Source organism: Seriola lalandi, unplaced genomic scaffold (assembly GCF_002814215.2).
Source record: "Seriola lalandi dorsalis isolate HSWRI2012SDOR001 ecotype SW California unplaced genomic scaffold, Sedor1 jcf7180002054470, whole genome shotgun sequence".
NCBI classification, from domain to species: Eukaryota; Metazoa; Chordata; class Actinopteri; order Carangiformes; family Carangidae; genus Seriola; species Seriola lalandi.
This window is the reverse complement of record NW_019525023.1, coordinates 2,330,240-2,347,149: the sequence shown is the minus strand read 5'-3', so window position 1 is coordinate 2,347,149 and position 16,910 is coordinate 2,330,240. Positions and strand designations below refer to the sequence as shown.

The 16,910-nt window shown below is 40.8% G+C and overlaps 1 protein-coding gene across 1 annotated transcript in view; it reads right to left on the bottom strand.

Moving 5' to 3' along the window:
- Positions 1-16,910, bottom strand: part of wdr11 (WD repeat domain 11) — a 50,876-nt gene that overhangs the window by 15,924 nt on the left and 18,042 nt on the right. The window contains 6 exon segments of the mRNA XM_023411738.2: positions 273-420; positions 774-895; positions 2,032-2,140; positions 3,838-3,913; positions 6,784-6,890; positions 10,472-10,556. Of these exon segments, the coding sequence (XP_023267506.2) occupies positions 273-420; positions 774-895; positions 2,032-2,140; positions 3,838-3,913; positions 6,784-6,890; positions 10,472-10,556 (647 nt within the window).

Here is a 16,910-nt window from a genome sequence, read left to right as displayed (position 1 = left end):
AGACTGATACATACATTTATAGAGAAAGGAGAAAATATGAGGTAAAAATAGTGACAGCAGACATACTAAGTGGTGTCCGCAGAAAGTAAACAGACAGATTTAGATCTTGTGTACAGAAAGGATTAACCACAAATTACACTGAACGGAGACAGAGGAATATGAAGCAGGTAGGAAAAGGCTTGTGCAAGGATCAGTGTGGATGACCTTGAGGTAGTTCAGGAGAACATGAAGTAAAAAGAGACATAAGAAAGACACATAGTCTCTGGACTCACATCAGGGGGAATTCGTGCACCATCTTTGACTGTGTTGCCCTCCACGGTGATGTGGTAGACCTGCCCGTCTGTGTCAGTGAATACGAAATGTTCCCTGGCTGATATGGCCTGGCTGGTCTCTGACTTGCTCTCTGCATCCTGCAGGAGACTGTAGTGGAGAAATCACAAAAACAGACAATTGCCTCAGATAAGTGCAGCATGTCAGTTTTTTTGACAACATTCCAGTCTGAAATATTTCAGCTGGAGATCTTGCTCTTCTGCTGCAGACAGTGGCACTGCCACTCCCATTTAGGCCAGTGATTCCCAACCAGGGAAAGTTGTTTGCTTCAAATGTATGACCAAAAAAAATTCACATAATTTCAGTCTGATGTTGAAGGATTTTACTCATGAATGTCAGTCTGAAAAATATGTCACACTATTTCTTAGTGTTTTCTATTGTGGCAAAAGGCCAAAGCAAAGAACAAAACAATAAACAAAATTCTTAAGCTTTATGATGCTGACCTGATGACGGACGACTCAACACTGCTCTGCTCGGCGTCTGACACCGTCTGCCGAGCCATGGCCTCCCTCGCTGCCATTTGCTTCTTCTTTAGACTCTTCAGGTTGTGGGAAGGGGACCACTCCTGTTGTCACACACACACACACACACACACACACACACACACACACACACACACACACACACACACACACACACACACACACACACACACACACACACAAGGTTGCAGTTACAGAAATCACAGCTAGGCTGTTACAATATCAGATTTTCACTACACAACTAGGGCCAAAAGAATTCATGATAATGATATTATCGCAATAGCTACAAAAAATTCAAAAATAACTATGATCGTAATAATGGTATCTGTCAAATTCATATTTAACATTGTTTATTGTGTGATTTGTCTCATTTTGGCAAATGAACTAGTCTGAAATACAAGTATAGGGAGGTGGTGTGAGAGTCTTTAAACATAACTCTACAAAAGCCTACAAAAAGAACAATAACCAGATGAACTGATAAACAAAAAATCCACAAAACCTGCCATCCTGATATTATCATATGCGTATTACTTACACAGTATCAATACTTCATCTTTTAAATATCACGGTTATCGTCAATACCAGTATATTGTGCCAAGACAGAGACAAGAGAAAAAGTAAGAGATTTGCATGGACAGTAGATGCTTCCATAATGAAACTAAGGCACACAGGAGAGTTCTTCTCCCAAGCCTGGCTGTCTAACTGCTGGAGCACAGTGGCTGCAATCTGGTTAACTCGAGGTGGTAATCAATATGGAAATGAGACAGCAATATGGGGCTGGGGGAGGCCGGCATGTATTATTAAGGTTACTGGCACTTTTATTCGCACTGTGGAGGATTTTACAGCCCCACTGTAAAGTTTGCACAGCATAACTCTCTTTTTATGAGCATTTCTCCAGCCTAATGAAGCCACTGTTCTTTGCTGAGCTTGGGGAAATTTTGCAGACTAATCCTTCAAATGGTCCACACAAACACAAAAAGGGAAGGGGTGAAAAAGTATAAGAGACTATTACCAAAGGGAAGAGTCAACAACACTGACACTGTGTTTTGTTAAAGTAAATATGTAAACTGGAAATGTTCAAATGCAGCAGTGAATTTACATGAGCTCCCCTGAGTACCTACTGGAAAATGCCACTTCTCAATTTCTGCGCTGTACAGCACCTCAGAATTGAGCCTTGGTAAAGGACAAAGTTTTTATTAGTATGTAGATTTATCAGTACCAGTGCCGTAACGGTGGGGAAGTTCTTAGCCATCTCTCGGAGAAGTGTCCCCGTCCTGATGTCCCATAGCTCCAGGGGTTTGTCTCTGAACACCACCACCAGATACTGTCTGGGGATGGACATCACAAACACACACATTCAGTCTCAAAATATAAACTGCCCACTACCCGACTTTAAGATTTTCTCATGGTTGCTATGTGGATTGGGTGTCTAAACATTGGATGCTGAGTCTGGCACCTAGTCAGCAATGTGTCATAATTCATGTTCATCTGCTCATGTGTCAGGTGTTTTATGTTTATGTAGTACAATAAAAATGTTAGACTGACGAACGATTTTAACTTCCCACAAGAACCTAAATGCAACAAGGATGAGTTTTTGCAACTATCCCTATCTCGTCCAGCATGAACAGGCATTTTCTTGTACATTTAATCATATATTCAGACTTATGACGTGACCTTAGTTAGTCTGAATCAGGAAAAAAAGATGTTGTAAAAAATCTGGCCGAGATACAGGCTCCACTTCTTAAAAAGCTACTATACAATCGCTCAAGAGCAAATGCTGTTGGGAGGAACGACAGTGTTTAACAGTGCGAAAATACTGCAGCACTGGGTAGCTCCTCGATGAGCTTCAGTGTATAAAAGCATGTTATCCTCCCGCTGCCTGCGACTACAGCCCCAAGGCCTTTGTTATTATCAGATTGTGATCTGTGGAAAACGCCTGGCTGAAATAAAAAAGACTATATAGATAAAAAAAATAGATTATGCACTGTCCAGTAATTTTTTTTTTTTTTCACCTCCTTTTACATTGTGATGAGGTATGTATTGTGTAGCATTTCAGCATTTCACATCTTACATATTACTGTTTTACTTAACAAGACTACTTAACTAAGCACTGCATCCTTTATCTGCAATTCTGAAGCAGCTTGTGTGTGTGACATCATATTATATAATATTTTCGAGGCCATGACTTGTGTACTGACTCTTGTATTCATTGCCTCCAGAGCAGCCTACTCGTTTCACTCTGGAGGAGGGAGCACTTTCTGCTATACTACTTACTGCTATGCAGTAGAGCAGAAATGCAAATGCCAAATGTCACCTAATGTAGGCAGAAGAATCAGAGGTCACTATCCAGCATAATACACTATTCACCTAATCATATTCTTGATGTATACACAAGGCTACGATTCTCCAGGGTGGCTTGGCATTGTCAAAATGTAGTGCCCTTGAAAAGAAAGCAGAATTTACTGTCAAATAAATCAAGAGTGACTGAATATACAAAGACAGCTGTTATCTGATAACTTTGTGTGTAGTTTCATTTCGAAAAAAATGTGCGACGACTGCAAATGCGTGGCCTTTAATTTTTCTAAATATCACAGCCCCATTAAAGGGTGCAGCAATGATAAACGCTTGGACAGAAAAGTAATGATCCGACACACCGCACAGTCTGAATATATGAAGGTTTTTGGGGACAGTAATAAATAAGCAACCCAATTAATGGTGGCTCTGTGGTTTTTCTTTAGCAGAGTTCCATTAGAATTCCAGTCTGGGTGTAGAATTCTTTCAGAAAAAAGCAAGAGCTCTCCAACCTTAAAAAACATTGTTTTAAATGTTCAGAGATGGATAGAGATGAGAGACAAAGGTGAGATGGCCCCAGGCAGGTAAGGTGAGATGTTCTGGATGGGTGCATATTTCATATGTAAATGTACAGTTGGTGGAAAAGTGTGTGTGTCTCAGGTAAAAGCATTAGAGATAGCGTGAGGCTGTTGGTATTTGGTTTTGTTGGTAGTGGGGAGAGCAGGCAACTCACTTGAGGTGGGATACTTTAATCATCTCAATGGGTGGCTCATCGTTTCCGCGCTCGCCTCTGAATGCAAAGCATCTGCCTGGAAAACACAACAGACAGAGTGAGTGAGGGTGGGGGGGTGATGATAGAAGGCAGAAGATGGCATCTTTCTTTCTACTTGTGAAAAGACTGATTCATCTCATTTCACTTTAGTTCCGGGGCGTCCTGGTTTCATCTCTTTCACCACAGCGAAGAGAGCAAACTGCCGACATCTTATTCTCACCGCCTGCTCTGATCCCTGCTTTTCATTCCCAACTTTCCATCCACCAAAGTCGACATTATGCAGAGCGTCAAGGTGCCCGTTTAAACAAAACAAGAATACCCTTCAGGTGTATTGCATCATGTTTGCCCAGGGAAGTGCTGATCTAATTTTGCGGAGGACACTTACGAAGGTGGCCTGTCTAAACGAACAAGCAACAGAGCAGCCTGTGGTGTTTTAGGGGAAGTGGGGTGTGAGGTGAGGTGAGGTGACCTCCAACAGTTTTTTTTTGAGATGGCAGCCGGTGTGTACCGGTGGGGCATAAAATAGAAAAGCATATGGTGTGGGGAAAACTTTGGAGACCTCACTAGAAGCTAATGCAGCCCTTTTCTCCATTTCCACTTTCTTTTCTGTGTTTCCACTGTCATTCACAGTGGGAGGGGTTGTGTGTCCTGATTACAAAGTGCCAATTATGTTATCTAACTCTTCAGATCATCAGCATACAGGCTCTAATCATGCGTCAAATGTGCATTCACAAAAACAAACACAAACACACACACACACACACATCTCAGGGTCTTGAATACAGTTCATGGTGCGGCAAATACAGCAGTAAAGACACAAAGGGGTCAACATTTCTTGAACTGCGTTATGTAGAAGGAAGAGGGTTTGTTTTCTCATTAACATGGCGATGTCAGAACTTCATGCTCTTCACTTACTGTGGATTTTGAAAAGATACCTCAGAGGGTTGATGTCACCATTTATAATTATGTGTGTATAAATAATGAGAAATTATCATCCGTGCACATAATACATATTTATATTCTATGTGAGGTTATGCAAACTGAGTTTACTACCATGTCTCGACACTCACTCATCCCAGTTATTGCAGTGCACAAAAAGATGCTTTAATAGATAAAGAATATGGCCATTAAGAATAGCTGCTATTACTGCTACAGAAACCAGGCATCACCACAACTGAATAAGGCAAGCGAGGAAGATGATTTTGCATCCTAGATTCTCAAATGTTATCAGAAAATGCTCCAGCTGTAAGGGGCATAAGGTGTCTGCCTTAGTGGATTAGTCTTAGAGCTATCTTTTAGTGCAGAACTTTGGTGGTGTTCTATTTGAGGACTTGTTTATGCAAAAATATGCTTACTTTCCCTGAATAAATAAAACAACGGAGCATAACCTCAACTAACACAAACAAAACAGAGCAAATCTGCCTGCAGTCTTACTGAATCTGGTCCAGAATGTCAAGGTGTAATATAATTGTAATATTGGATGGTATTATTTGTCATTTAAACATCTAACATTAAGACATTAAAAGAAATATAAGATACTGTAAGACCTAATCGGTAACTCAAATAAGTATGATGAAAACTATATCGACCGATTGCCTCCGTAAAAAGCTTCAGCATTGCAGGCTTCTTAAATCACAATGTTTCATTTATTCATGTAGTAAAAGTTGTAACTACTAAATAAGACATCTTGGGAGTTGTTGAAAGGCCTTTTTTTTGTCAGTTTTGATGGAGCCGTTTCCCAGGTCATCTTGGTGCTACGCTAGGCTAAACTCATCCCAGACGTACTGCATCTCTGCAGTGAACACACAGATTAGATTAATATTGATCTTTTCATCTAACTCTTGGTAAGACAGCAAAAAAAGAGTGCATTTCCCAAAATGTTTTAACCCAAACTGCACACAGACATGTGCATGCATCAGAGATGTGAGCCATGACAGTCTATCTGCTCTATCAGCAGCTACATTTGCTGTCAAGGACCGCTCAGAGGATCTCAGTCACTTGAACTCATTTGAACTAGCAAGAAAAAAACCAATAAAGTAAAAGTGTGTTGGAAAGTGTGTGGGCCTGTAACCAAAGCTATCGCAGCAGACTGTTAACTTTGATGACTCTGGTGCTTCCAAGACAGTCATTAAAGAAATGACTGACCCTCACCATTGTCCTGACTTGGGAACAAAAGCTCTGTTACTGAATAATTACAGTGACCACATTTTCACTGACCAAATGGAAATTTTGAAAGCAAAACACATTAAGATCAAAATTTAGGAATTGGCTACACAAGACAAAAACCCAAAAGCTGTGTGAAAAAGATACAAATGCTCATCAATTACTTGTCTCCAAAATGGCAAATATATTAATTCTCATTGACATAAACAAAAAAAAGTAGTTTTCTTCCACTGAAACCTTTAACCATCTCTTCCTGATCCCAATCAAGTTACTTCACTTTTCAACTCTGCTCTCTCTCTCTTTGGCAGAAGAAATGTAGCACAGTACATTTCCAACCCCTGGAGGAGATAGCAACGCTACACTGCCGGCGCAGTAATTCTATAGACCCATCAATGGACTCAGGCAAGGTGTAAGTCGCTCTGCAGGAACTCATGATAGGATCTCATTTTCAGAGCTAGACATCCCTTGGTGGTATCCTAACACTGTTTAGTTTGGACCTTAATTTGGAGGAGTGTGCAAGTGTCCCCTGGGGGAGAGCAAGAAAACTCTCTTAAAGAACCACATAGACACAAAAAGACAGATAACAAGAGAAAGTCAAGAGAGAGACTGAAGTGTCTATTTTCTTTGTTGTTTTCGGCTGCAGGAACCCTGAGCAAAATATAAAAATCAAGAACAAAGCACTAGTGGGTAACCTCAGGTACAGGTGATGATATGTGTGTGTCTGTGTGCGTCTAAGCCTCTCACCAGTAGGCAGGTCGACATGCTGCAGTTCATTTCGCACCAGGCCCATGTTGTTGGGGGCGGAAGTGGCAAAAGACAGGAAACTGGTCAGACTCACCCATTCAATACCCCTGTGGAATAAGCAGAGACACGGGTTGTAGTTAAATGAATAATATTACTGATATTTGCAGTGTAAGTGTCAAATATTCTTCCACTACATCCTAGCAAGGTAAAGGGTACACCTAAAACTTCTACTTTAGGAAAGTGTAAAAAGATGCATAGCAAATCAAGCCAGCAAATGTGAGATATGAGTATTTTTTAGAGGTGTGCACAGCTCAGGGAGCACAAACTCCACTTTAATGAGATGGTAAATAGCCACATGATTAATTAGTTCATTTCCCCACTAAATGTAAATGAGATGCTAAGTAGCCAGGCCTCCATTGGCATGGCTGTGCTCGGGCAAGGGCTGTCAGGCTCATTTCCATAAGCACTTCTGCTTTTCCCACCACACGCAACACACGGCTTAATGTTGTACGTCATTACACTGGAAATAAGAGCAGTGCTCTACATGGGTCTGCACAGGGAGACAGAGAATCTAATGGGGTCGAAAGCCCTGATCTGATGGCTACTACTTAGATATGGTTTAGTGTTTTCATGTATGGCTGTGTTGTTCATTTATTTTTAAATTGTTTGTTCTTTTTGTGTCTAATACACCAAAGCAGTGTCCAACACCAAACAACTAAGCAGCCTGCAAGAGCTTGCATGCGTTATAAATATATATGCCCTGTGTAAACACAAGGTACAATAGTATTGAGTGAGAGATGTCAAGCAGATGAGGAGACAGCTGTTGTGTGTCATGACTGTAGAGCAAATCCACAGAGACACCACACACCAGGCAGAGAAATCCATTGCCTATTCACACATACACACACAAGCATAGGCAGAGGTAGCTACAGAAATTTCAAATAACGTATGCTTGTGATGCATAGCTCATTAAAGTTTGTTGAAGTTTTGCATTTGTGCATACCAACTTCTCTCATTAATGAAATCCTGTTTGAACGAATGGTGTTTGCTCCCAATCATTCCCTTAACAACATTAATTGATTTAATCTCGTGCTTAAATAATCCTGGTGAAATAGTTTTGCTGCTCATTAGAGAATACTAACTAATGAAGCGCAGCCTGCTGATGTCTGGCTGTTGCATTGCGGGTCGCTCAGAAGGCGGTGCGGCGTTCTGATTTTATTCCGTGTCAGTTAGGCCCTGCTCACGCACCGTAATTAACCAGTACGCTGAGCAGCAGCACAGCAGGACAGAGAGGTTCTCATGTACAAAAAAACTGCACTAAAACAAAGATAGATTTAAGTCACTGCGCATCACTATAATCTATCTTAAGCGGAACCGTTTTGTCCTAATTAGAACACAACCACTTTCTTGATATTCATTTTGTAAACCAAGCAAGCTTCTAAATATGCTGAATACTGAATGGCATTTTTTAATAAATATGCAAGTCGATATGTGATCGCAAAGTTCAGAAAACAAATTAATTGGATTTCATTGGGTTTTTAATAAGACAAAAACCCAATTAAAAGAACTGGCAGCTTCTTTTTTTACTTTTTCTGAGCGCACATATTGATACAGGACACTATAGACAATGCACTGTTATCCCTGTGGAAACACCTCCTTTTATCATCCTGGAGAAGAAAGATATTCTTCCCACAGTCACAATTGCTGTTTCCAACTAACATTAAAGCAAGCAAGAGAAACAAATACTTAAAAATTTATAGCCAAATGAGCATTGGGTGTTTATTCAGAAGGTCATGGCATTGAGGTATTCATGATGCACTACACTGGGTATGGAGCAGATGATGATGATTTCATAACTAACCCGCTCTTCACCGTGTTGGTGGTCTTGCCATTGAACTGTTCAATATTGATCCGCTACTCTTGTTTTTAGTTTTCATTTTCCTGGTTCAAATGCTTGGTCACAGGGGGAGGAAGCTTCCCAATATAGAACACCGCTCTTCCCTGAATGGCCCATTTGATGTACGATTGAGAGGTTCATTAATTAGCTCCTTAGACTTGATGGAATGGTGTAGTGTTCAGAGGTAAAAGCAACATTACAGGAGAAGCCTGAATATTTGGCTTGATTACCGCCATACCAAAAAAAAAAAAAAAAAGTAATTTATTTCAAGTGAGAATGGAGGATGATATTTATATGCAGCATGCTTTTCACCGAGAAATCAATAGACCTTCCCCCCAGCAGACATTATGACTTGTCATAGCAGGGAAGACGCGGGTGTAACTAATAACGTTAATGATGGCTGTGTTCTGCTTAGGTTTTCCAGTGAGCCTCATTGCACAATACCAGAGCCTGACAGTAATGTTATTAGTAACACCTGCATTTGACAAGTCAAAATGTATACTGAGAAAGCTGGATACGCTATAAACTGGGCTTGGTAAACAAGATCAAGAAATTCTGTTATTGTTCATTTGTGGAGATCAGTAACAGGTGATTTCTTCCAAATAAACTGTGAATTGGCAGTGATAGTACTGTATGTGTGTTACTGTTAACTGGGCAAATACAACAGTGTTACATCGGCAGCTTTGGCTAGATAAGTAAAATTGGGCATCACTGATCTAACACACCATTTTCTTCTCTCCACCCCAAACACATACATATATACAGAGTAAAATGTAGGTCTTATAATACCCTTTATTGGGTTGTTGTGATGAATTGATTTGTACCGTACCCAAAGCTGGTCCCTTTTTTCAAGTGCATCTAAACCTCCTCTGCATTCACCCACACTTCAGGAAACAAACTCAACATTCAGTCACTTGTCGGGATAAACGTACCAAGGCAGCTCTGCAGTATTTTCGTCAGCTCCTCGAAAACTGTGTAGTTAAATAGGCTCTGGCTTGATTACATAGCATATGGTGCCAGGAGTTTTCTGTTATCGTCACAACTATACATCACAGACCACCACCGAGCAACATGAAGCATTTTTATTTGTGGCCTTCAGGATTTCATTTGCATATAAAAGCAATACTAGTACTACCTTGGCGTTCTAAATCTAGATCGTGCACACTATATATTTGACCACTATCACCATATCCGTTTGGATGTTTCTCATTTTACTCTTGTATTATTATTCGAGTTAAGAGTAAGACACTTAGCTGAAGCCCCTTGAGAAGACATCCAGATAAAAGGCCTATAAAGCAAGCTAGGGAATCATTTCTTTTAAACACACAAGAGCTGACATGGCACTCTAATTATGTAATCGACGATTGCCTTCACAAACTCTAATGAGCCTAAAACCAATCAAGAGAAAATCAAGCCGCCTCAAGCTGACTGACTTACCACTGGGATTCATCTGAAATGTCATTTTACAGATATTTCACCTTAACACCACCACTTCACTGGTGCATTAAACACATTTAACTACACAGACACAACTGTACAGCCAAAAACATGTTTTGTGAGGTTACGGTGACCTTGACTTTCGACGTTTGACCACCAAATTCTAATCAGTTTATCCTTGCGTCCAAGTGAGCGTTTTTACCCAATTTGAAGAAATTTCCACAAGGCGTTTCTGAGATATATCGTGTTCAGAAGAATGGGACGGACAGACGGATGGATGGGCAGACAAGCCAAACCAAACCAATAATGCCTGTGGCCATGGCTATCGCCGGTGCGGAGGCATAAAAATCTTACCTGACTTCACAGGAGTGGACACTGAGTTCTTTGTGGAGAAGACCACTGGTCAAGTTGTAGACCAGTACCGACCCATTACTGGTGCCTGGGAAGAAGAAAGAGAGACAGTAAAGGATGAGGAATATGATGCAGACTGACACAGACAGAGGTCACAAGTCATACAGATACTGATCTTAGCAGCGTCTAGCCCGCAGCAGGATCAGAGAGATGGTGTGTCAGTGTGACAACCCTGTGTGTTCCCTGTCACCGCAGTAGGTGTGGATAGAGGCAGCACATCAAACCCTGTCACCAAGCTCACAGCCTGGGAACATTGCACCGTTTCATCTGCTGCTGGCAAAATAGCACAACAGCTCTATCCCTCCCCAAACTCCACCCGATTAAATACTGCAGGTGACATTTGATACTCTGATCAGAAACACAGAGGATGTTTGACAAAGTGATGTTTTTTTTTTCCACATTTGTTCATACTGTAACTGTTTTTAGTAATTGCCTGGTTCAGATTCAGTCAAAACAAATTCATATGAAATGTGGAATGATTTAGCATCTTGTGGAGATTTGAACATATGACATTTTAGCTCCTCTTCTTGAGATTTTAAGAGCCCATTATCAAAGAATATGCAATAAAAGTCCTTATGTACACTGACATCATATTTACTATATGGAAACTTTCCTTTAATGATGATATCAGCGTTTTTTATGGTTTTATGGAATTCCATAGGCTAGGTTTTATTAATGGGAAAAACAAGCAGCTGTAAAAAGCAAAAAACAGTTGGGGTTACAACCTAAGCAACGAAGCTGAAAGACAGCAATTGAAAATAATTACTCAGGAGTGTGGTGAAAAAAACTCTGCAGCAGATGTGAAAGCAAATCAAAAGTCCATTTCCATGATGTTTGGAAAGTGTTTAACAAGGTTTGGGGGATTTCTTTTTATTTCTGCGATGAACACAGGCAGGTGCAGAAGCCCTTCCAGTTCTATAATTATCATGAGCGTGATGGAACTGGGCTGATGTGCCCAGTCCCTCTGCAAAGGACTGCTCAGTCTGCACTGGGCCACAGCGTGACGACCACATGCTGACACAACATCTGGAGGTGGTGATAGGCAGTGCCACATGGGCATCTGTGTGTCTGTGTGTGTGTCCTCCCCTTCTGCTCCCTGTATAGCTGATAGATGGCATGCAGTGTGGGACTGTAGGAGGTTTCAGCAAGAAGTTGGTCAAACAGAAAGTGGTTTTTGGAGAGTTGCCTCTCAACGTTTGCTGTGAAGATTATCAAGAAGATAATGTCCATTTACATGGCCTTTAAGTTGAGGTGAGGGTGAGAGAGGTTTCATTGCGATTCTGGGACAGATATTTGAAATATGACAGAGAATAGAAAACTGACTTTTTACCCACAACACTGTAGAATGTAAGAATCTATAGCCCATCAGCAGACACACCAATCAAAAAGATGCCATTTATGGCGTGAGTAGCATAGTGATGCCCCTTCAGTATTTGACAGTTGTTCAGTTGTTCCAAACAGTGCTCTGTCACTTTGATGCTCATTCATCTAGGCTTGAGGCACTTTTGCCATTTTGAGTTACCCAAACATTTTTGATAACAAATGAGGTTCTGCAACTTCTTTCTTACTCTTACTTGCCAAAGGTTTGAAGAAGATTGAAGATGAAGACTGATTCCCCTCAAAAAAACTGGGGTGGTGGGAGGGTTAATGCGGCTCTCTCCAAAAATAGCCAAATCTGCCGAAATATAAAGCTCTCTAATGAACATATTATATCTGGCTATCTGTACCCAAACGTAAGTGTAAAAACATCAAGTTGTCTTTTTACAAGGGGTCGTGGACTCTGGCAAATTCACTGTAACAGCCACTGCTCCAGTGCAAAAAAAGATATTAGTGAGCCTAACAGGTGCTGGAAGGCAAATTTTATTACCTTTGGACCGAGCCAAGCTAGCTGTTTCCTGCTGTTTTTTATGCTAAGCTAAGCTAACCAGCTGCTGGCTTCATATTTACTGTACAGACATGTCAGTGGTACTAATGTCATCTAACTCTTTGCAAGTACTAATCCTTTAATTTAGGCCAATGCCAGCAACACACTTCAGCAAATATGCTTGAAACTAAATCATGGCTAATCTATATATATAGTTATGGTTCATCTCTGCTTCTTCATAATACACTGAGGAAATTATTTGGTTTTCTCAATCATTCCACAAAATTTGACAACGCGCAACAGGTGCTGCACACCTGGCGAGGAACTATGGGTTTGTACATCTGTAGTAATTGCTCAACAATAATAAAGCACATAAAATTGTACAACAGATTACATAATTATTTGCTTGTTTCTGTAACATGCAGATCCCATCTCATTTCCCCAATTGAATGACTCACTTAATGAATCCCTTTAGAGTAGCAGAAATTCTTCTCCAAATGATAGGAATCTTTATTTTGCACCATTTGTTGGATTAAAATTCAATTTGATACTAACCTAACAACTAATAGGTTTCAACACCAGGCTCAGGTGATGACAGAGCTGGACAATCCTCAGTTGAACCCAACTCCACAAGTAAGTGTGAGTTGGCAGAAGATAATGTGTACCCTAGACTGGAGGCTTTGAATAGATTCTTTTGTTGGCTGCAAATGTAATTGATATTCCCGTTGACAGACCACTGGAGCTGAGAACGAGAAGCAGTCCATCTTATAATTGTTTTGCTTTTTGAGGTGCATGCTTCAGTAGTGGCCTTTAAATCAGTTCTCATATTTGTTTCATTTTGCAGATCCAAACAATGCAGAAAAGAATTGCTGTTGGGCAAAGAGTGAATAGCTAAATTAGGCATGCCACCATCAGATGATTAAGAATGGATGTTGGTGTGTCAGTGGTTGAGTACATGTCCCTGAAAAGTAAAGGCTCTGGGTGTTATACCTATCAGTAATGGAGCTGTCAAGTCCAAAAGATTACAGCTTTTCAGACAGGAGAGCTGACAGTGGTGCTTCCGGGTAGCTAGGTTGGCTAAACAGCTTCTGTAACCTCCTTGTCGGAGGTAAAGAGCAAGAAAGACTGACAGTAGTGAAAAATGGAAGACAAAAATTGAGAAAACCGACATGGGAATTTCTGCCTCCTGTCTAACTGTAATGAGACTGTGGATGGCAATTTCAACCCCGAGTACTTTCACAGTATCAGCAGAGAGCTCATCTCTTTCTTTATTTTCACATAGTGGAAGGTGTAAAAACTTGGTTTCCCTTGGCTGTGCCTGACTGGTGTTGCATCACCGGGAGTCAACGAGTCTCCATTCTAACTCAGCTGCACATTAGATAGAAACCTAATGCAGACTTGAACAGAGGCTAAGACAGAGACTGAGTTGTAAATGTCATCCATGGATCACTCTGGATTTACTGATTAGGTGTATTCTCTGGGTCTTGGTAAACAGGAAAGGTGACAGATGCCAACGCCTGCCAGAACACCTGTCACAGCACCAACCTAAGCATCATTACTGAGGAGGTGACAATTGCAATTGTAACCCAGGAATGTATTCAGTTTCTAAAGCATGAGAGTGATGCGAAGTACCAAGACTCCAAATACGGCAATTTCTAATGTGATTATAACTCCTACCTTTTTATGATAGCATATTCTTAACTGTGTTTGTATAAATAATAGCCTCAAGGTACCATTTTAATTAAATATACTTCCGCTTTTGAATTGCCTGGACATACCCTTCACTTTTCATCAGAGATTGCAATCTCCATCTAAATCTCAACTGTAGTTATTCAGTCCCCCAAACTTATGATTCACAGGCCAACTCACAGGGAGTGGAATAAAAGGCACATTTCAATAATGTAGCTAGAGACTGTTTAACTACTTGACTCTGCAAGATGACTATGGGGACTTGACAAATGATGTGCAAAGAAAACTCAATCGCCCTGTTCCAGTTTTAGATTCAGAAGGCCACTGGGAACAGCTGTGCCAAGTCAACCCCACACCATCTGCGGCATGATGTGCTCCTACTGCACCCACTCCAAACTCACACACAGATTCGGAAACACAATGCCACGTCCCTGACTGAAAAGGGTTTTTGAAATGGCTGCTTTTGAGAGTATAGTCGCTGTTTTTTTTATTTTCTTTTAGGTAGAGATGCCCTTTCATTTTTTGACATAACACATTTGAGACAAACCTGTAAATAACAGGTGGAGAAGAGCAGTGGTAATCTCTTAAGGCCCTTTAGAACTATTGCAGTTATTAACGTGCAGCCAATTTAAGAGATGTCTGTGTTCCACCACACTGGACATGATGCACATATCAGAGAGATGAAGACTCCCAGTGAAAATGAATCCGAATGTGCACGTTGAAGGCGTTATTATTTATCTGCTTGTCTGTAGCTCTAAGGGAGGCGATGTATCTCTAAAGGTATGATTAATTTATATGGGCTAAGACAAGGGACTGAGCGCAGCCTATTTATCAGCTTGACAACTAAAGTGAAGGTTTGTTGTGTTGGGGAGAGGACAGCTGTATGCCCGGACCTTAGATGCTTAAATGGAATTTGGTGCACCGGCAAGTACGTGTGCGCACACAAGACATACACGCATACAAACACATGCACACATAAAGCAACAGGCAGAAAGACAGACAAAAACAGAGGCACATTACATACGCAATTCTGCTCTTAATTTTCCATTCAAATTGAAGCTTGCATAATTTTATGCATCATTACTGTGGGGGAAGATAAGGCAACAGTGTCTGAACAACATTGCTATGCTGATATAAAACAAATAAATCCGAACTTTCACTGCCTCGCTCTCTCTCTCTTGCCTCGCAGCTGTCTTGGGGGAGTAATAGCAGAGGCTATTTGATATTTCAGTCTATCCCTTTTGCATCATTTGCTGAGACCGCACAGTCAGATTTGATGGACTGCTACTCTCTCACTTTTGGCCTCAAAAAGTCAAATTCACAGCAATGATTTGTATAACCCCTACAGTTAGCATTTCATAAACTCAAAGATGAGAATTTGAAATATGTCAAGGGGGTTCAACAAAAGTATCAGTAAGTTTTAGAACACTTTGTAATGCCAACTTGCATAGTTATCACTAATTGGATGGCAAAGAGCATAATAAAAGTCAACATTTAAAGTCAAATTTAAATTGACATCTACTTTGAGTAACACTGGGAATCGCTGGCCTGGAGGTTGTGAATAGATTCTTTTACTTTGACAAGTCCCTTAGGCAGAGCATAATAATGACTACATCTGATAATTGTGCTACTGTTCTGAGGTAAAGCCCTGCTTGACTCAGTGTTTGCCTTCATATCAGTAGCTGTTAATTTCCTGTTTTGTGATGAACTGACGTTTGAGGTCTTGCTCTGCTATTCATTTCCAGTGTTTAATAAGTCTTATTTTTCAAACACAAACCGCAGACACACATTGACAAAGGACCTGGACGTGCAAGCGATTAAATTGTGTAGCTGCAGCTGCATAATCATTCAGCCCTTTGCCCTCCAAAGCACTCGGCACTCGCTGGGGTGTTTTGTGCTCTCATCACTCGGCTGCAACAATTCATAAATCAGACCAGACAAGCTTTTTCTTCTCAATGTCCAAATCTGTCGTAGTTACCGATGATGGTATGATGAATGACAACCCCTGAGTACATTTAATTCAGAGGGAAATATTATACTTTTGACTCCACTACATTGTAATATCTAACACTTTAAAGATATGTTTTTGGGCTTTTGTGCCTTTAGTGGACAGGATAGTGGAGAGAGACACGAAATGAGGAGGCAGAGAGAGGGGGAATGACATGCAGTAAAGGCCGTCCGATGCGGGACTCGAACCGGGGCCAACTGCAGCGAGGACTGTAGCCTCTACACATGGGGCGCCTGCTTAGACCACTACGCCGCACGACGCCCCAATATCTAACACTTTAAAAAGGAGTGTACTCTGCATGAGTGCTTTGTTTTGCTAACAGTACTTCTTATTTAATTAAAAGTTTGAAGAGAGGACTTTCACTTCATTACTAAGGGTAAAGAATTTGAATTCCTTGACCATTCAAGTTACAGTGTTGTAGTATAAAGGAGCCTAAACTCACTTTCACTACTCCTTTTAGAAGGGAAATGAAAGGATCAAGGCAAGACCTCTGGAAAGCGTTGGTAAGATGGGGTTCATGTAAACAGTGACAGAGAAATAAGCCTCGCTGCTCCGGAACACAACATTGATTTTTGTCTGTGAAAACTAAGGTGAAAGGTCCAGGCTGGACTTGTGTCCTTTCAGGTAGAATATTACACTAGTTGTGATGTGGAGATCATGCAGTTAAAAGTGGAGGACTCGCCTAGTACATGAGGTTACGTTTGCCAAATCAGAAATCTATATTCCAATCAGTGTTTCACTGCTGCTATGATACTTTGACATTGACAAAGTTAATGCTTTGACTGTCACAGTCTTGGAAAACATTCTACTAAACACAGGTA